The 23,277-nt window shown below is 28.7% G+C and overlaps 1 protein-coding gene across 1 annotated transcript in view; it reads left to right on the top strand.

Annotated features, from left to right (window-relative positions):
* The first annotated feature begins 693 nt into the window (after positions 1 to 693).
* The window catches only part of unc-119 (unc-119 lipid binding chaperone), a 67,959-nt gene continuing 45,375 nt past the window's right edge, over positions 694 to 23,277 (top strand). Inside the window, exons 1-2 of the mRNA XM_075362435.1 lie at positions 694 to 819; positions 21,681 to 21,793. Coding sequence (XP_075218550.1) covers positions 21,790 to 21,793 — 4 coding nt within the window. The 5' untranslated portion in view covers positions 694 to 819; positions 21,681 to 21,789. The remainder of the gene's footprint in view (positions 820 to 21,680; positions 21,794 to 23,277) is intronic.

Below are 23,277 nucleotides of genomic sequence, written 5' to 3'. Positions count from 1 at the left end.
GATCTGGCCTTGGTTTTGTGTATTAATATATATTTATCTTTATAAACAAATAAATATTAATATTTTAGATCAATATTAATTTGTTATTTCTGTATATATCCTTTTCCTTTTGGATTGCAAGATATCCTTAGTAGTTCTTTTACTTGTGCATGCTTTTAATTCATGTTTCATGATACTGTCTTTGTTTTTTCCATTCATGTCCACTGAGAGAACTGACTGTGCTTTTAATTGTTTTTGTTTTTTTATCTACAAGATATAACAGTTTCATGTACAGAAAAGTTAATTTTATTCTAAAGTATAATCTTTGTGCCAAACATCAAGCAGTTGTTCTTAATGTGTGTTCTACAAACACATGTAGAAAGATCTTTTTGTTGTAGAATGTTTTATCAGTTAAATGCATAAAACAATGTATTTCCATTCACCTTTCCTTTCATTGTTTGTTAAACTAGCAAGAGTAATAGAGGTGTTTTTATTGGTGATGTAGTATATACTAAAATAGAAAGCTTTATAACTAATAAATTATCATTAATTCATTAAATATATTAAACTAAAACTAAGAAATTAAAGAAATATGTTAGTTTTCAAAATTATTAAAAAGCTCTCATAAAATAAAATTTTGATCCAAAAAACATAAAAACAAATAAGTGATATTATTAAAATGTTTATAAAAAAAATTAAGTAAATGTGTATGTGTGTTTCTGTAGTTATTTTAAATCATTTCTTTTAAGAATTACACCAACCTGCAGATCGATCTAGTAATAAACTCATAAATTAGCTGATTTCGAAGTCAAGAGTTCTGGGATTCAAATCCTAGTAAAGGTAGTTGCTTTTATACAGATTTAGATTAAAGATGTGGATACCAGTATTATTTGGTAGTTGGGGTTCAATTAACCACACATCTCAGGAATGGTCAGCCTGAGTCTGTTCAAGAGTGTACACATTTACCGGTGCATTTACAGAGTACTGTTGGCATCATTTCACTATGCTTTGATACTCTTTAATCTGATATTATATAAATAAATAAATATACAATATTAGAAGATACATGTTTAATTAAAAACAGAAATAAGTATGTGATATTAACATGTTTATCAAAAAATTTTAATTAACAATATAATTTTTAATATTGTTAAAAATAATATTATACATAATGTAAAGTAATAAAATTATTTTGTACATCCCGAAACTGTATGTTTCTAAAATGAATATTTGCCTAATCATAGAAATAACTGAATTTTGCAAACAGGTTGCTATTTTGTGCTGCTGTTTTTAGTTTATAACGGGGTCTACTTGCACACAGTAGGATGCTAATTGCTATTTTGCAAACAGATCACCCACTGCTTTGTGCTATTACCATTTTAGTGATACTGTTTTTAGCAATATAATCCTCTGTTTATATACAATAATATGCCAGTTAACTGGATTGACGTGTGCCAGGTTTAGCTAGATGATTTTAATATGTTGTTTCTTATATATTTTATTTTAATTAATAGACACTTTACAATATTTAAATATACAAGAGTACTTTATAAAATAAAATGTGTATAGTAATTTGAAAACGTTACTAAAATCAGAAAAAGTAATTTATACAAATTATTCTTTAATAAATTAAAAGATGTGAAACATATCTATTATTAATTTCAGAAGTTAATTTTATTGTAGACCCAAACATTACTAATTACAATTTGTAGTGTTTTGAGAGCCTTGCTCCCATTCAATTATGGATGTATAACAAAAGTAGTTTCATTTTAAAATACCATTTAAAAGTAGATTAATAGTTAAAGAAATATTATTTAATGTTTTAAAATTAGGGGTTTTTTGTTTTAATATTAGTGGATTACACAAAATTGGTGGGTATAAAAAAACTACTTATTTCTACATTATTTTAAAACTGTATCTCAGTCTTGTGAGATATGCGATTCATCCTATAATAACATATCAACATGCATGCATTTATGAAATGTCAAAATATTAACATTAAATAGCTGTTTGTATGTTAGATCATTAAGTTCTATTCTAGAAAGTCTTCATTTATAAAATTATTAAGTATTCCACAAAATAGTTTTAATATTAAAGGAAAATTATGTTCAGTTTTGAAGCAAATATTAAAACAATTTTTTAAAATCGATAGCAGTGAGAAAACTTTAATGTAATTAAATTAAACAGACTTTCTTACTGCAGTTGATGTAGTCTTACGTCGTTTAGTTTATCATGTAAGATATTTGCACAGCTGTTTGTCATCCAGTTTTTTTTTTTTTCAAACTGAACTATTATTAAGCATGAAGTGCATTGTCATTTGTTTATTTACACACTACTTTATATCTTTTATAAATTTCTTCTTTTTTTTATATTACTCTACATTTTTTATTTACATCAGCTTCAAGAATGAAGAATTTCATTTATAAAATGTTCTAGCCTTAATTATTCTTAAGTTCACATGACTAAAATAAATTGGAAAAATTTATAATTTGACACCATTATGTTAGTACAGTGTGGAGTTTGTTCAGTGAGGCAGCAATATTGAATAAAATTTAATTTCTAATGAAAAACATATTTTGATTGGTAAATCTGATAAATATTAGAAAATGTTTTCTCATAAATTTTTGAGTTCACCCCTCAAAAAAAAAAAAAATTGAATTCCTACAGCTGTATCTGAGAGATTATAAATAATTTTAAATATTGTAAATCGTAAAAATAAACTAGTTATAAAATATCAGTTAGTCGCTTTTCAGTTATTTCTCAAAATGCTGAAAAGAGGTTATTTGTTACATAGATTTCTGTTGAGACATTATTACGAACCCTCTTAGTCTTATAAATGAAATACCTTTAATTTATTTTTATCATAAAAATAATTATAAATATGTACCTCAAAATTAGGACTGATGATGACGGATTGTAGAATTGATGTCTGTCAGCATGATGAATGAAAGCTGCAGCATTGTAAATGCTGATGCAGATAAATGTATCTTATTTATTTTCTTTTATTTTAATTTCTATTAACATAAACCACCTAATACAGACTTGAGATAAGACATTTCATACCTTAATTGTATCTTAATAGTACTTTGCACGATCTCAGATCCTCAGTTATGATTGAATTCATTTTATTAAATTTTACAATAAAATAAAGATATTAAAAAAGTACTGTCTAAAATGAAATCATGCACATGGTTTATGTTAGTAGAATTTAAAATACAATTTAATAGTACAGAGGAATATTATGAATCTTAAAAAGATTAATTTCAATAAAATAGTTATTTTCTTTTTTATCTTTTTTTCTATAATGTTAATAGTAAATAGCTGTGGCATATGACTTCATTCTGTTTTAAAGTGCAAGTAAATTGATTGATTCATAATGAACATTTTCTTAATTCTTTTCAGGGTAGATATTGGAAAAGGTTTTCTGTTGATTTATTTTATCTGTGGATCTCTTGAATCATGAAAATATCAATTTGAGAATTGGTATCAGCTTTTTATGTAATAAAGTGAATGATAGTTTTTAATATTTGTAGGTTGATAAATATTTATATTTTTTACAACAAACTTCTGCAGGATTAATATTTTTATTTTGTTCAAATCATATGAATATCAGTAGAGGTGGAACTAAAGAAATTCAGTTTTTGCTTTTTGAAATAACTTTTTTTATATTATATAATGTTTTTCCCTTAATATTAATACATTAGATTCCATTATACATTTGCTCGCAGTCCAAAATAGATGATGAGAAATCACAGATTTTAAGATCAATAATGTTTATCTGTAATAGTCAATAAATTCACTCCCTTTTCACATAAAATATATGTTTTGATTTACTTACATAATTTTACTTTGTAGTGCATAAAATGAAATCATTGTTTGCTATGTTTTTGTCTGTGACAGTTGACAGTGATATTAATTTAAAAATATAAAACCTTTGCAATTACAAACTGTATATGAAACTTTGTAGGAAGTTTTTAAATTTGTTTTTATAAAATTTAGTTTGGTTTGTCATCACAAAGGTTTGTATTTTTGAGATTTTTATTCTGTTGACCAGCAAATGAACTGTCCCTTTAGCTGTTGATGTAGACAGAATAGCTGTTTTCTATAAGCTGTTTGTTTACAGATTATATATTTAATATAGGACTTTCTTCTTCATTTAGTGAATGTATTATCATTTTTTTCTTAGTTTAAGTTTGCATCAAGTTTTTTTAATTTTGTTTTAGGTCAAAGAAATACTAAATCACATAAAAAATTACAAATATAAATTATAAATCCACTCGCCAATAAATATTTGTATAAATTTACATCCTATGCTTTCAGAAAATTATTTCTATCTTCAGGGATGTATCATAACAAATTATACATATAATAATAATACTTCACATATTAAATGAGTTAGATAAATAAATCGTCAATTATTAAAATCAAGTCGTGCGTAATGCGTCTTGTCAGTGTGGTACTCACAGTTGTTATGTTTATTATAAGGAAATCAGTTTGGCAAACATAAGAATTAAAAATTATTATTTAAAACTTGCCTGAATGAAATATTTTCAAACTTGGTTTGCTCGTTTTATCAGTTTGCTGTTAAACTATATGTGACATTTTTCTAAAATATTTGTTATATATATTATTGGAGTAATCAAGGATATTAATAAAATTGTTAGGGTCAATAATGATTTAGATCCAGGATGTGTTTGGCAAAGTTAGATGTTTCTATGTATCCTTTGTTTTTGCAATTTATTTGTTCTTTAATTCTGATTTAGAAGGATCAATTAGTCATACCAACGTATTTCAAATCGTAGCTTGCACATCCCAAACTGTATACACCCTTTTTGTCTAGATTAAATTTATTATTGTGTTTGAAGGATCTCTATTATTTATGTAGTTTATTATTTTGTTATTAGTTATATAAGCCGTTTTTAATCCGAATGATTTAAAACTTTTATTGAGTTTTCTATGACTTATATTATATTTGATTTTAACATATTTATTTCTATTATTATTATTTGTTAGCTATGTTTCATCTTTTATGTAAATATTTTGTTTTAGTATATAATTTATTTATTAAATTTTCATTATATCCATTAGTTATAGCAATATATTTAATATTATTTATTTCATTGTTTAAATTTATATTATTATTATGTTTTAGATATTTTATTGCTCTATAGATTAGGGTATTAAATGTTGATTTTATGATTCCAAGGATAAAAAGTCACGATGACTCTTTTCATCCTTGGAATCATAAAATAGCAACATTTAATACCCTAATCTAAACAGCAATAGAATATCTAATACATAATAAAAATAATAATAATAATATAAATTTAAACAATGAATTAAATAATATTAAATATATCGCTACAGCTAATGGATGTAATGAAAATTTAATAAATGAATTATATACTAAAACAAAAGATACATAAAAGGCAAAAAACAAAACTAACAAATAATTTTTTTTTTTTGTCTTCAGTCATTTGACTGGTTTGATGCAGCTCTCCAAGATTCCCTATCTAGTGCTAGTCGTTTCATTTCAGTATACCCCCTACATCCTACATCCCTAACAATTTGTTTTACATATTCCAAACGTGGCCTGCCTACACAATTTTTTCCTTCTACCTGTCCTTCCAATGTTAAAGCAACTATTCCAGGATGCCTTAGTATGTGGCCTATAAGTCTGTCTCTTCTTTTAACTATATTTTTCCAAATGCTTCTTTCTTCATCTATTTGCCGCAATACCTCTTCATTTGTCACTTTATCCACCCATCTGATTTTTAACATTCTCCTATAGCACCGCATTTCAAAAGCTTCTAATCTTTTCTTCTCAGATACTCCGATCGTCCAAGCTTCACTTCCATATAAAGCGACACTCCAAACATATACTTTCAAAAGTTTTTTCCTGATATTTAAATTAATTTGTGATGTAAACAAATTATATTTCTGACTGAAGGCTCGTTTCGCTTGTGCTATTCGGCATTTTATATTGCTCCTGCTTCGTCCATCTTTAGTAATTCTACTTCCCAAATAACAAAATTCTTCTACCTCCATAATCTTTTCTCCTCCTGTTTTCACATTCAGTGGTCCATCTTTGTTATTTCTACTACATTTCATTACTTTTCTTTTGTTCTTGTTTATTTTCATGCGATAGTTCTTGCGTAGGACTTCATCTATGACATTCATTGTTTCTTCTAAATCCTTTTTACTCTCAGCTAGAATTAATATATCATCAGCAAATCGTAGCATCTTATCTTTTCACCTTGTACTGTTACTCCGAATCTAAATTGTTCTTTAACATCCTTGTCGGACTCCCTTTCTTATTACGGCTTCTTTCTTATGTTCTTCAATTATTACTGTTGCTGTTTGGTTCCTGTACATGTTAGCAGTTGTTCTTCTATCTCTGTATTTGAACCCTAATTTTTTTTAAATGCTGAACATTTTATTCCAGTCTACGTTATCGAATGCCTTTTCTAGGTCTATAAATGCCAAGTATGTTGGTTTGTTTTTCTTTAATCTTCCTTCTACTATTAATCTGAGGCCTAAAATTGCTTCCCTTGTCCCTATACTTTTCCTGAAACCAAATTGGTCTTCTCCTAACAATTCTTCCACTCTCCTCTCAATTCTTCTGTATATAATTCTAGTTTAGAATTTTGATGCATGACTAGTTAAACTAATTGTTCTGTATTCTACACATTTATCTGCCCCTGCTTTCTTTGGTATCATGACTATAACACTTTTTTTGAAGTCTGACGGAACTTCCCCTTTTTCATAAATATTACACACCAGTTTGTATAATCTATCAATCGCTTCCTCACCTGCACTGCGCAGTAATTCTATAGGTATTCCATCTATTCCAGGAGCCTTTCTGCCATTTAAATCTTTTAATATTCTCTTAAATTCAGATCTCAGTATTGTTTCTCCCATTTCATCCTCCTCAACTTCCTCTTCTTCCTCTATAACACCATTATCTAATTAATTTCCTCCGTATAACTCTTCAATATATTCCACCCATCTATCGACTTTACCTTTCGTATTATATATTGGTGTACCATCTTTGTTTAACACATTATTAGATTTTAATTTATGTACCCCAAAATTTTCCTTAACTTTCCTGTATGCTCCGTCTATTTTACCAATGTTCATTTCTCTTTCCACTTCTGAACACTTTTCTTCAATCCACTCTTCTTTCGCTAGTTTGCACTTCCTGTTTATAGCATTTCTTAATTGTCGATAGTTCCTTTTACTTTCTTCATCACTAGCATTCTTATATTTTCTACGTTCATCCATTAGCTGCAATATATCGTCTGAAACCCAAGGTTTTCTACCAGTTCTCTTTATTCCGCCTAAGTTCGCTTCTGCTGATTTAAGAATTTCCTTTTTAACATTCTCCCATTCTTCTTCTACATTTTCTACCTTATCTTTTTTTACTCAGACCTCTTGCGATGTCCTCCTCAAAAATCTTCTTTACCTACTTCTTCCTCAAGCTTCTCTAAATTCCACCGATTCATCTGATGAATCGGGTTTTTAAACCCCAATCTGCATTTCATTATCACCAAATTATGGTCGCTATCAATGTCTTCTCCAGGGTAAGTTTTGCAGTCAACGAGTTGATTTCTAAATATTTGCTTAACCTATCTGCTTAATCTTGTCTTAATATATCTTGCTTAATCTTATCTTAACTAATCTTATAATCTATCTGATGCCTTGCAGTATCGCCTGGCTTTTTCCAAATGTATATTCTTCTATTATGATTTTTAAATTGGGTGTTGACAATTACTAAATTATACTTCGTGCAAAACTCTATAAGTCTGTCCCCTCTTTCATTCCTTTTGCCCAGCCCGTATTCACCCACTATATTTCCTTCCTTGCCTTTTCCAATGCTTGCATTCCAATCTCCAACTATTATTAAATTTTCATCTCCTTTTAGGTGTTTAATTGCTTCATCAATCTCTTTGTATACACACTCTACCTCATCATCATCATCATGGGCGCTTGTAGGCATATAGACGTTAACAATCGTTGTCTGTTTAGGTTTTGATTTTATCCTTATTACAATGATTCTATCGCTATGCGTTTTGAAATACTCTACTCTCTTCCCTATCTTCTTGTTCATTATGAAACCTACTCCTGCCTGCCCATTATTTGAAGCTGAGTTAATTATTCTAAAATCACCTGACCAAAAGTCGCCTTCCTCTTCCCACCGAACCTCACTAATTCCTACTACATCCACATTTATCCTATCCATTTCCCTTTTTAAATGTAGCCTACCAACCTTTTTTAAACTTCTAACATTCCACGCTCCGACTCGTAGAATGTTATTTTTTAATTTTCTGGTGACCCCTTCCTTAGTAGTACCCACCCGGAGATCCGAACGGGGGACTAGTTTACCTCTGGAATATTTTACCAAGGAAGGCACCTCCATCATTGCTATATGAAAATGCAGAGAGCTACATTTTCTTGGGAAAAAAAGCAGCTGTAGTTTTCCATTGCTTTCAGCTGCAGAGTACTCAGAGGATTGAGTGATGTTGATATGGCTGTTTAAATCGCCCTGACCTACACCCTTAACAACTACTGAAAGAACTGCTGCCCTTTTTCAGGAATCATTCCTTAGTCTGGCTCTCAACAGATACCTCTCCGATATGGTTGCACCTTTGGTCCAGCTACTCTGTATCACTGACCACTCACGCCCCCTCACCAACGGCAAGGTCTCATGATTCATAGAGGAGGCAAATAATAATAACAGAAATAATTATGTTAAAATCAAATATAAGTCATAGAAAATTTAATAATAGTTTTAAATCATTCAGATTAAAAACTGCTTGTGTAACTAATAACACCATAATGAACTACATAAATAATAGAGATCCTTCAAAAACAATAATAAATGTAATCTAGACAAACAGGGTGTATACAGTTTGGGATATGCAAGCTGTGATTTGAAATACGTCAGTATGACTGATCGATCCTTCTAAATCAGAATTAAAGAATATTTAAATTGTATAAACAAAGGATACGCAGGAAAATCGTAACTTTGCCAAACACATCTGAATCACAATTTTGATCCTAACAATTTTATTAATTTACTTGATTACTCCAGTAATATATATATAAAACAAATATTTTAGAAAAATCTCACATACACTTTAACAACAGACTGATAAACAAGCAAACCAAGTTTGAAAATGATATTTCATTCAGACAAGTTTTAAATAATAATTATTAATTCTTATGTTGGCCAAACTGATTTCCTTATAATAAACATAACAACTGTGAGTACCACACTGACAAGATGCATTACATACGACTTGATTTTAATAATTGACGATTTATTTATCTAACTCATTTATTATGTGAAGTATTATTATTATATGTATAATTTGTTATGATACATCCCTGAAGATAGAAATAATTTTCTGAAAGCAATAGGATGTAAATTTATACAAATATTTATTGGTGAGTGGATTTATAATTTTTTATATAATATATATACCAACAGGCCATGTTAAATAAGATTAACCTAAATACTAAATCAATATTTTACTTATTGAACCCACTGTTGCATTTTATTTTCATTATATTTTGTACATTTTTTTAAACAGCCGGTAGACATATTTTACAATATCCCTTTATCATTAATCTTTCATTTTTGGTATTTATTTGCATACACTTATGGAGAATACATTTTTTATGTATTCTGAATTTCAGAATGCAAAAAATGTAAAGCTTATTCATACTAAACAGCCATATAAATGTTATTATCACATTTCAAGTCTGTTAAATTAACAGTATCTTAATATGCATACACTGCAAATTTTATAAACTTGTTTAATTAGCATGTTTACTCAAAAGTTATAAAAAAAAAGGTAGTATTAATCCAGTTAGGTACAATGACTTTTTCTGTTAGAAAAAGAAAGAAAAATAATGAACAAAAGTTTTATCATAAGTTTACAATTTTCACATTTTATTTCATACAGTATTATTTATATATAATCTGTTTCAACTGAAACCAGTATTCAAAGTAAGCCTTTATTTATTTATTATTTTTTTAATTTAACGTTAAAAGATATTGAAGCCAGCAGAACTATGATCTTCTTTGTTAAGTTTTGTACCTGTATAAATTTGATGTAAGGAAAAATTTTGGTTTACATAACGTTCGGAGTTTAGGTATGTAAATGTATATTTGTGCATACTTATGTGAACTAATAACATCTGTCGCTGACTACTATGAAGGAAGTCAGACATGCAATTAAATCTGTGTAGATGTAGATAAGAACACAATCAATCAAACATGTATGGTATTTCCTGTTACTTAGTAAATGGAAATAAATTTTAAATAATGTAACTAAATTTTGAATCGCTGAATTCAGTATTTTGAAATCGTACCGTACACTCCGGATATCTACTATTCAGTGATGTATCAATTGCATCCTAAATTTGTATTTTTTTACTTCACTGTCACTTGCATAAACCAGTAAATTTTAGTCCTGTTTGGTTATTTAGATTCAGTTATAATATTTATGAATATATAACATCATTACAACATAAAATGTTGTTTGTTCTTTCACTAGTTCTAACACTAATCATTAAAAATAACTAGTTAAAGAGATTAATAGCTCTTGCCACTCAGTTACTGACGGTCACAGTTTTTTAATAAGCGAAACTGAATCATATTAACAGGATTAGTTTTGTTTTGCGGGTTATTTTAGAAATAACTTTTTCTATTTTACAAACTATGTTTTCTAAAATACTAAGATGAAAAATTCAGTATGTAAATAGCGGTAGCATCTACCTTATAAATATTATCATTAAAAGTATTTCTATTTATCTTATACTTTAAAACGATATATAAACATCCTTTAAATAAGGTTACTGCATTCATATTCTGATTTGTTTCCTAGAAATATATCTGCACAGAGTGAATTTAAGGTCAGCTGCTAGTAATTAAAAAGGTATACACATGTGACATATTTATTTTTAAAAAACAACCCGATTTAAATAAATTTGTGATTAAATTATTTATGATCTGATAAAAAAGAATGTTATTTAGATTAGTTTGAGCTGTATCCACATAGTTGAGATAAAATTCAAGATCTGATAACATCAGTATTAGGTAGGTGCAAATATTTTTTTGGTTTAACTTTTTAAGGATTTCTCAGACAAGTACTATATAAGCAAAAAAATGAATTATATGAGATTGTCCAATAATTCATTTTTTTCTTATTATTAAAACTTTTTATCCATTTAATGTTTATGTGGCTCCCATATGAGTACTACAAGAATTTGACATCATAGTAATAATAGGAATCTTTTTCTGTACTTTTTGAATTATTATTTGCTGATGCCAGAGTTGCAGCTTATCAAAGGCAAGGAAATATATTATAGAGATAAGAATTTAATAGATACCCTAAACACATTTCTTTTATCTTAAATAAAGTTAATTAACTTTACTAGCATATTGAAAATGGATTTTTTTTTTATTAACAGAAGAGTTATGTTTTACCTTCTGTTTTCATAAAAATAATCCGGTTTATTTATTAAGAAAATATTGTAAAATAGTCATGTGCCTTATGTAGTCATTAGTTTTAACATTTATTTCCCTTAGGTAATATTCCCTTAAAGCAGTTATTTAAATTATACTTTTGTAGTATTTTTATTTTACCATAAAATCGATTATATGGCGTTTAAAACAGTTTTCATATATGGGCAATGTAGTATAAAAACGATTTTTGTTTTTATTTCATGGAAAATAGTGCATTAATGTTATATATGGCTGTTTATTATTGATAAAGTAATATATATGTGTATAAAACCTTATGATATTAAATTCTCCTCGAATACTATAATTCTGAACAAGTTTATTATCAGTAACAGTTTGTCTCTTGTGCATTATATATTATTATACATTAAGTGCTTTATATTACAAAAGAATGTTTTATGAAACTGTATTTCTTTTATTTATTTTATAAATTAAATTTGTGTAATAATTTTTGTAGAAGACAAATTTTGGTGCCGTCGCTTTAGTACAAACATTTTTATATATTAATTAAATATTCTATACTTACTATAATGAGTGTGTGCATATGCGTGGATGGATGTAGCAATGTGTTGTGAAGAAAATTAATTAATGTATTTTAGTTTATATTCAATTAAATTTATGCATATACAGATAAAAAAGAAGTCTTTTTTCTAGTCTGTAATTTATAAAATGCCAGTTAATATTTCTGACAAATTTTAGAAATGGTGTTTCTTTTCTTGTTTTAAGAGATATAGTTATTAATATTTTTTTTCTAAATTATTAAGGAATTAAAATAATGTAATTTAATATTCATCGTAATTGTTTTTTATTTGTTGTTATTAATCTTAAAAGCAAAATGGAAAATTTGCCTTCTTTTTTTTTTTTTAAATCAGCTAATTTAAGTTCATTTCATATATTTTTTTTATCTCCTTGCTGTCTTGTTTGTTTAGTTTATGGATAATGTCTCTTTGTTAATTTTTTTTTAAATGAAATGGTATGCCAGAAAAAAGTAAATATTTATATATTTTTATGCAAATTGATGATGAATTAACCAGTGAGTTTTGCTTAAATGTAAATTTTAAATTTGTATTTAAAAAAAAGGTTATAAAAACACATTGTAAATACTTTTGTTACAAAACTGAAATTGTAACTTAAATAGTTGACTTAATTTGGTATTGTAGTATTTAATTATTATAGTTTGTTGCACATATAATGTTTTATAATATAATATATATTTGTGTTCTTATTTGTTGATTTTTTTTTAAAATCATTTTATTTGTTTTTTCATTATGAAATTATTTTCTACTGCTGGTGTGAATTCCGAAGGTAAACTAGATTCACTTTATTCGTTTTATACCCTGTATGCCATTCTGATGTAAGTTTTTATTAATTATGAGTACATGACCTTGGTTTCTTCCCTATAAGTTAGAAAAAACTTTTTTTATCCAAGCAAAAAATATCTATTTCCTCAGTTGTTAATTACCATTAATCCAACCAATTGGTACACAGATGTCAGCCTCTTTGGCCAAACTCTTTCACAATTAACATGTCTGTATGTTGTATTATGTAATTGTATATTTCTCAAGAAGGTCTGTAAAAATGTTCAGTTGATTATTTATTTATAAGATGCATGGCAAATTTTTGATAAAAAATTAGTATAGAAATTTTGATTGACCTCCTTCAGCTGCAAACATTTACCATTCATGTTTTATTTTTGTATGAAAACCCTGCAGTAGTGCGAGTGGATTTTCTATTATTGGCACCTGTTATTAAACACTTATCGATTTCAAGAACCCTTCCCAAGTCAAGTTTAAACATCCCTTTTGATAATACGGGATATCTTTGCTTCCTCTATCAGTTTCTGAGCCTGATAGTCTCTTTCATCGTTAAAATTTCAGTTAACACTCAGTCCTGACCAACTTCTCAGTCACTGCTCAAAGAATCAAATAGCTGAAAATTTGACAAACAAGGCTATCTTTTAACTTTCCTTTTGCAATTTTATTTTTGTTAGGAACCTAATTCCACGATTTATTGTTCAAATTGTTATCTCTTTAATTCTCCTTTAGAGATTCTCTTTTAATTCTCCTGTGTAGCCCACAGATAAGTCCTAGTTTGTTGGTTCACTCGAAAAACAGTTTTTTAACAATGTTAATTTTTTTCACCAATAAAAACTTTTGTTGGTGCTTGTTATACAAGCACCACATAGATTATTTTTAAATTCAAAATGTAGATAATATTGATTTATATAATTTCACTGTTCTTCATAATGTAATATTATTAATCTTTCAGATGTACAGTTACATAATATCCTTAATATCTAAAAACAGCAATCACCAGTATAGATTATTTTGGCCATTTTATTAGAAATATTAGACTGTATATTTTGATCCGTTGGTATATTTAATAATCATTTTACTATGTAAATTGCTAAGTTGTAATTACATTTTTAACATAACTACTACATATTTGAAATAGGTAACTGTATCAATATCAGCTAAAGTTTTACGGAAGTAAGATCACCATGTTACTTAAAACTTCAAGGATAATTATTGCGATCAAAATAAAATCTCTGTTGTTCAACATCATTTAAAATATTCTGTATGGTGTTAGGTGTTAATTTTATTTATAGTTATTGACTTGTATAGATTAAGATTCAGCTTTTTGCACAGATCCATCACTTTTGCTTGCCAGGACTAATAAAGATCAAATATTATCGCTCAAGTCAGGCAAATCTCTCCTGCAGTATTCGGTTTGAAAAAATAGTCCAAATTTTGTAACTATCAATTTGTGCATAAATCAGTTTGTTATATTTGAACAGAAAAAAGTGTGAGGACTATCTATTTACCGAATAAATAAGCTTGTTTACTTTCTCTTCAGTGTACACTAGTTTTCAAATGTTTCCTGTGCAAACTGTAATTTTTTTTTTTATTTTTGATCAGTTTATGCTTCTACCTTTAGTTACAGTCATTACATATGTTTTGATTACAATTTATGTTTATTGATTTGTCAGAAAGGACTGGTTGCTAACTCGCAACTCTTGGTTGAGGACACCTTTCTTTTATTTCCTATAGAGCTGTTATGAAAAGCTTTCTTTGTATAATAACTGATCGTTCTCAATTGGTAAATCAAGCCTTTGGTCTGCATGCATACTCTGGATAGTAATCAAAACCTAAGAACCTTGGTTTAAATTTATTATCTCAATTTACTCCATATGTTAGTTTCATAATCGATCTTAGCAGTATTTATGGTAATTAATTAAGGTGAAGGGTAATTATTTCTCTGATATAAATAAGAATAATTCTCTGGTAGTTCTCAAGTAATAACCAAAATTTTCACTTCTAAGAAATTAAAAATATAGAACATCTGTTACTAGAGGAAAGTCAGCAGTGAATAATAAGACTTAATTAAGTTGAAAACCTTAATTAAAATAAAACTTCCTCGATATGGAGAAAGAAAAAATATGTTTGATTTCTAAAATAATTTTTATAAAATAAAATTAATATTAAATATCTGTTTTACAAAAGGTTTGTTATTTTAAGTAATTTTTGTACTACGTTTTTCTCAGATCATTCCCTATCAACAGTTCCATCATTCTGAGTAGGATCTGAAGCTATTGTCATCTTCATTCTTTGTTTGCTTACAAATGAAGTCATAATTTTTTCCTTTTTTTTAAACCCTTTATTAAATCCATATTTAACCGTTCATAAACATTTTGTAATGTAATAATGCATTTCAGCCTATCACACCTGATAGCTTATCTGTGACACATTTTCTTGCATCTAAGCTAAAATACATGTACGCATGGATCACTTGTAAACAAAGGGTAGATTCATCATCATTGTAAATTTGAACTGGAATCAAATTTTTCTGATCTGTAATAAATTATAATTTATTTGTTGAAAAATATTGTTGCAACATTATTTGAACTGAGTTCTCCATGGATTTTTAATTCTCTAATTTTATGTCATATTTTTAGAATGTTTTAACCAGTGGAGAAAAACTTTAATTTAATTAGAACCTAGTTTTTAAAAAAAAAGAAAGACATTTTGATTATCTAAGATTATTTTACCGGATAGTGAGGTTCCTTCTGCCCTTTTTTTGGAGAAACCACTTGAATACAACATTTTCATGTTTAAAAGATTATTGTTGAGAAGGTCTTGCAAGTTTTTCATATTTGACCCTTTTTCTGACATTAGTTGTTTTTTAACAATATCATGTACAGTTTGTTGACCAAATCCACAATGGATTTGGTAGATATTTTTGTATTTATCAGCAAATTATGCAATTTTTTCATTACTTCTTTTAACAAATTATAATGTCTTTCCAACTGTTACTACTCGCTTACGAAAGAAAGTATTTCTTAACTATATTGTAATAATTTCACTTTATTTAGAATCTAAATTTCTTATGCAATAAAAAACACATCTCACCAGAGTACAAACCCAATGAATTTTGATTCTGATCTGAGTTGTGAATAACTTGAGTTACTCACAAATGAATTGTTACTAATAAAAATCTATAAGTTTGATTGATTATAAGATTATTGGTGTATATCTTGACAAACACTTTAGCCAGAATGGTAGCTCCCCTGGTGTTAAATAGCCTGCATAATATAGATGCTACATGACTGAGTGAAATCTAGTTTCTTTTGACCAATCATGACTGCATTCTTAGAAGGAAGGAAACAGCTGAATTACATTAATCGATCAGTAGTAATCATTAGTCAGTATTTGTAATATTAACAAATTGCTGTTATGTACAGTAAAATTCCTATCTTTATAATAGGAATTATTTTTTTGCTCCTACCTGTAATAGTTAATCTACAAAATTGTTTTCCAGCTAAAAAAACTTTAGAAACATTTGTTTTAAACTATCCTAGTCTTTCTTATAAAAGGCTACAGGTTTTTTTTTTAGCTGCACGTTAAGAGGCGCCAATCCACATTGTAAACAGACTTAAGTGTTACTCATAAAGCTGAATATCATTTATTTACTACATTATTGTAAACTTGATTTTGATGCACAAATTGTTTTGGATTCAGAGAAAGGAATGGGGACCGATTTTCCTAGTATATTTTACATATAATTCTTGTTTTTCTAGAGAACTTTCCAGAACCCAGTTGTATCTCATTCACAATCATTAGGATTTTTTTGGAATACAACAAATCTATATAATGGTTCAGAATAGATTATTATTTGTAGTTACATTTTATTAACTGGACAATTTAAATAAAATGTTTTAAATTAACACAAAACTAATAACAAACTTGTAAGATAAATTTTAGAAAATCTTTGTTCATTTTGAGTAAGAATAAAAAAAATATTTGCCACCAAACATTACAATATCATTCTTTTTTAAAGTTCATTATACACTAGTTTCCATCAAGTAGGATTTAGTGTTTTACTTTAGTTTATTGGCATGTAAATGTTAAACAGATTTTTTTTTAAAATTGTATGTTTCTTAAAAGCATTTAGTATCATAGTTATAGAGACTGACCGGATTATATGCATTTGCATATTAAGCCATTCTCACCGGTTATTGCATATTTTCCTTAAAATCTAGTGATTATGCATATTTTCGCTATATTTACAATATTTTTCGGTAGGGTACCTTGTTAATAAATGAAATCTTACGTTGTAGCTTGCCAAACCTATTAGCTGCACGACTCTTAGGGCGCACTAGCAGCTGCAAAACAGTACCTCTAATTCTTTATGTTTGCAAAAGTAAAAAAAATTTAAATAATTGTTAATTATCGAATTTATCGACGATATGTTATTCAACTACTTATTAGTTGTATGCTGATTTTGAAATTAAAAAACTAAAAATTACAATTTTTTTTATTATTTAAAGTTGCATATTTTGACACTTTTCATGCATATATTCCGGTCCCTAGTTACAAGGGTAAGTCAATTATTATCCACAATGTAGTTATAAATTTTATTGCAATACAAATAGGAAACTGACATGTACATAATTTTTCAACATAGTCCCCTTGCATTTCAACGCACTTGGTCTATCATTGCACAAGCTTTCTGAAGCCCTCATAAAAGAAGGTTTTCAGTTGAGCCGCAAGCAAGGAATGCACCGCTTCTTTCACTGTTTCGTCTGAGGTAAATCGATGGCCCCGTAATGCCTCTTTGAGTGGACCAAACAAGTGGTAGTCAGAAGGGGCAAGATCAGGACTATATTATATGGAGGATGAGCCAGTACTTCAAAGCTGAGTTTCTGGAGGTTTCAGCAGTGTGGACAGCAATATGTGGACGGGCATTGTCGTGTAACAACACAACATCTTTCGACAGCAGTCCTCGGCGTTTGCTTCGAATTGCAGGCTTCAGCTTGGCAGTAAGCATCTCACTGTAACGCGCAGTTTATTGTAGTGCCCCTTTCCTCATAATGTTCCAGTACTGGGCCTTGGTGAGTCCCAAAAAAACTGTAAGCATCAGTTTTCCTGCGAATGGTTGGATCTTGAACTTTATTTTGCAGGGCGAATTTGGATGTTTCCATTCCATACTCTGCCATTTACTCTCCGACTCGTAATGATGGATTCATGTTTCGTCACCAGTGGTAATTCTGTCTAAGATGTCCCATTCATTACCGTAGCGATCCAAATGCTTTTGGCAGATGTCCAAGTGCGTTTGTTTATGCAACTGTATGAGTTGTTTTGGGACCCATCTTGCACAGACTTTATGAAACCCAGGTCTGTTGTGGATGATTTCGTAGGCAGAACCGTGACTAATTTGCAGACGATGTGCCACTTCATCTATAGTTACTCATCTGTCTAAGAAAACCATGTCACGTCTATGCTCAATGTTTTCCTTATTTGTGTCAATTTTTCAAACGGTTGTCCGGCTCATTCATTGTGCATAACACTTGTGCGACCATTTTTGAATTTTTCAATCCATTCGTAGACACTCCGTTGCAACAACACACTGTACCAAAAGTCTTCTATGAATTTCGGCCCCTGATACAGCTTCCGACCACATAAAACGGATCACTGAACATTGTTCTTTTTTGATGCAAACTGAAAGCAGAGCAGCCACGGTTAACGGTAGGGCAGCGATAATGGAACTAACCTAGCAGCATCTAACCTGCACAGACATAACAAAAATTAAACCACATAGCGTCATCTACAGTACTACCAACATAAACAAAAATATAACTAAATTGCAGGTAATTGACTTACCCTCATATAATAATAAAGATAAATAACTGAATCAGTTACATCTACAATCCAGATAACATTTTGGACTTTTTTAAAATAAATTCTCATTTTTTAAATTGTTATGAACTGATTTAAGTTAGTGCAAATAGAATTATTAGCAACTTTCAGAGAAAATATTTTTGAAAATTAATTGGGTATTTATTCATTTTTATGGATGAATTTTTGTTACATTTCATAGATTCAAGAATTAAACAATTCTTATTTAAAATATTTTTTATGGCTATATTTAATAATATTTTTTATGGTATATGTAACAATTTGCGGTATCTGTATGTGTGTGGATGAGATTCTGAAATAATTTTCATTTGGATACTATCCATCTCCACAAAGGCTCAATTAAAATGCAGATCTAATTTCCCCATTCACTTATTGTTATTTGTATTTCTTATAATTAAAAAATACTTTGGAATTTATCAGGAAACAGAATTGAAGATTGGTTATTTCAATAAAATATCAGTGTGTATCAAAAAAATCTTAGCTGATAATGCGAGAGCAAACTTCAGCAAGACAGAACATCCATTGTGTCCAGAGATATTCATGGAAATGGAATTGTGCTTTGTACTGTAATTTTTTTTATCAATTAGAGTATCTTAATATGAATGAAAGGTGATGTGAATGAATATGTAGAATAATTTTATTGATTGCAATAAATAAATGTACATTTTGATAGAATGCACAGTAGGTGTGATTTGGTAGCAAACATTTACAGCTTTTGTTATGAATTGCTACATGATATGCCATTGTACAGAGTCTTCAACTTAAAAGAAGCCCCAACACTTAATTTAGTCTATAAATAATAGTTTATTGACAAACATTTACATAATAATTTACAGAAAGTGTTGAAAATGATGTCCATCCTCTTCTACACACTTGTTTGACCATGCTACTCTTGTTAGCTGTATCCTGTCTATTCCTTGGATAGTATTGGTAATGTTTGTATTCAACTCCCACAGGGTGTGTGGATACTATAAACAATCTCTTTTAAATAACTCCACAGAAAGAAGTCTGGATTAGTCAGATCAGGGGATCCTGATGGCCACAATCCTTCAAAAATAATTCCTCCATTGAAAAAATTATGTAGCATCTCCATAGTAGAGCGAACTGTATGGTAAGTGGCACTGTCCCGTTGCAACCAGCAGTCACACTCATCCTCTTTCAGTAAATCTAGGAAGTTGGATAATTTCTTAGCAAACAGCAGCATCCATTTTTTTTTTCAAAAAACATGGGTCCTTAAAACCAAATACCATATCCCTATTTTTTGTGAGTGTAAGAGAGATTCAAAGAAATTGTGCAGGTTTTCAGTACCCTAGGTCCAGTATTTCTCACTATTAACATACCCACCGAGCTGAAACCACACTTCATCTGTGAAGTACACTTGATCTAAAATGCCACTTGGCATCTAACACTTCTGTTGCCTCTAATGAAGTTCTTGAACCATTGACAGTAGTGAACCCTTTTAGGATAATCATCATTAGTTTGCTCATTGAAACCTGCATTAGACATGGATAATGTTTCAACATTCTCCTTACTACAGTGTGGACTGAACCTAATGAAATGTTCTTTTCTCAGCCTAGTCTTCACAAAGATTTATAAGTAGATCTCATGACTGCCGCTTTAATGTCTTATACAACCTCCATTGTTAAAACTTACCTGTGTCAGGCACATTTCTGGTTTAACACTGAACCTGTTTCATAAAATTTAACTAACTTCTGAATAACACTTTTCACTAGTGCTTCCTTTTCAAATTTCTCCTTGAACTTTTGCCGACACGCAACGTAAGATTTCATCTCTAAATAATTCTCCATCATGATGAATACATGTTCTTCAACAGTGTAACAAACAACAGCACACGATAGATAATGCAATCTTGATCAAAAGCCAGTGTTTGACACAGACCAGCAATACTCAAATTTACAGGCAATAAAAGGTCCTTCCCACTCCAGCCCCAGTCATACCAACGTCCCACATTATTTTACCCATCTCAAACCAATTAAGCATTTTAACAAAAATATGTATTTAATATAAACTACTGGGTGATGAGACTTCTTTTAATTTGAACACCCAGTACTTTTGTTATATTTAATGAAAATTAAGTCAATATATTTTAATAATCATTTATTTATATTTTAATAATCATTTATTTAAATTTTGTCCTGAAGTTATAAAAGAAGTTTGTATTATGCTTTACAGTGCTTTGTGATAAATACTTACAGTTTAGTACTTCAGTATTCATCTGGCTTGTGAACATCTGCCAAATGCATGTGCATAGTCTTTATTGTATGGTATATTCTTGTTCACTGCCTACTGTGCTCCACGGAACTTCAGATCACACTCATTCTGTACCAGTCATTTTGATTTTTATTATTATGACAGTTTTCTATTTTTCTAAATCTTATCCAAGTCATTATGATATACATGTTTACCATTGATTGTTTATAACTATATTATGAATATCTACAAAAAATTAATTCCATATTAGTTAATTTTAATTTGTCAATATTAACATCTATATGATAGCATTTGGATTTTGAGCTATGTACTGGCACTTATTGCTGATAATATTAATGGGTGTAAGAAATAACAAAAGATAAAAAAATAGGTTTTATTTTAAAATGGTTAGCAAACTTTACTTAAGTTTTTGTAGTCACAAGAAAATTATAATTTTATTACTTATGACGGCTGGCTTAAAATCAGTTCAATGCTTTTTAAAAATAACATACAAGTTAAAAAGGAAAAATTAATTTTTTAATGTTATTTATTAGAAATATTTAATGTTAAAAATGTCCAAGCTGTACTTCACATATTTTCAAAGCATTTAGCCAACAGTAAACACATAGTTCACAAAATATTAATGGTTTTAGAAATGAGTTATGGAACAAATACTGGTAATTAAGATGGGTTAAACTCACTCTTTTTCACAACTTGTATGTGACTTGTGTATGTAATCTGTGCTGAAATTTGTTTTTCAGGAAAACAATTAAAAAAATAAAACTCTAAACAGCCAGTGTAAGAAAATAAAATGTTTTACGTCTATAAATTAAGAAAATTTCAAAGATAAATCTCATCACAAGTGAAATTATGCGTAAGTACATGCTAACAGTTTTATGTTTTATAAATTAATGGACTGCACAAAAATTAAACTTATCTCAAAAAAGAAAAAAATTACAAATAAAAATAATACAAAATATTAATTACTTTTAATTAATACATGAACAAAAATTGAGTATAAACTTAATACTGAAAATTAATCTCCTTACAAAAACTAAATACTTTGTAATAATTAATGTACCAATTGCTTGAATAACTAAAATCTTTTATCTATCCTGAAATTTATTTTTCAGCAACACAAAAATTAATCAAAATAAAAAATACAATACAAAAACAATTTTATATTTTTTTGTTAAATTTTAATCTTTTACTATTAACTAGAAAAAGAATAAAATGTATAAAAATGTTCATTTACTGTAATCGAACCAGAAGAATTTTGAAGCCATACTTTAAGAATTGGAATGTGATGCTCTTCCAATGGCGAACTTATTATAAGTTTATTGTGTGGTGTACTTACTGAATCCCCACATAACTAATTTCAAATTTTATTTTGGCTTTCTCTTCATTTATGCCATCAGCATAAAATCACTTATCACAGGATACTTAGAAGTAGTATGCTTACTTTTGGAGTTGTTTTTAACAGTAAAATAATCATATGCTGATAACTAAAGAGATCACATCATTTCTCTGTTGCCATTTGATTAACCACAATGTCTCATTTTCAGTAGCCACAATTAAGACTTACAAAAAAGGATACTCTTCTTGTGATGAATGAAAAGTTTTAGTCTCCATTCTTACTACTGAACAGATTCCAACACAACAAGAATACTGAACTAAGGCTCTGTGCTCTCCAGTGGGCATATGGATGTGGAGAGATTGTTGGATGAATGACAACCATTCATTCCCATCTACAAACTATCTGTTTAGGGATGGGAACAATATCTACACTAGTTTCCCAAAAGAAGACTGAATTTTTACAAAAGAGCTTACAGAGAAGTCAAATAAGTATAACTGCATAGTTAAATTTGTTATAGCTCCAAAAATCTTCACATCCCTAGACCATTACCTTCAGTCAAAATCCATTGTTACGATTTGTTAGTAAGTACCTTTAAATTTCCAATTAAATGAATTTGATTTGCATAATCTGCTGTCCCAAGCTCTTGCATTGTTAATAGCAAGTAACTTCAATAGTTGTCATATTCTATGGGGTTCAAATTCATGCTTGCAATGAGCTCATACTGTTGAAAACAAGAGACAAGACTTAGGCTTCTGTCTTACTGATGGTTCATGTTTCCTTCTTTCATTATCTGATGGATAAACATTGATAACTCAGTTGTTTATCCACATCTTCCACTTCTACAGATTGAGATGGTGATGACCTTAGGTCAATATTGATGACATAATTTACCATTAGATGTATAAATCAAACTAAAAAGGTGAGTATTAAAGAAAGCAAACTTGGATAAAAGTGTAGCATTTTGAATTACATGTTGATTGCCATCAATGGGCTGACAGTAC

The sequence above is a fragment of the Lycorma delicatula genome, chromosome 4 (assembly GCF_047948215.1).
Source record: "Lycorma delicatula isolate Av1 chromosome 4, ASM4794821v1, whole genome shotgun sequence".
Taxonomy (NCBI): domain Eukaryota; kingdom Metazoa; phylum Arthropoda; class Insecta; order Hemiptera; family Fulgoridae; genus Lycorma; species Lycorma delicatula.
The sequence above is the reverse complement of the archived record's forward strand: the minus strand, read 5'-3'. Positions and strand labels throughout refer to the sequence as shown.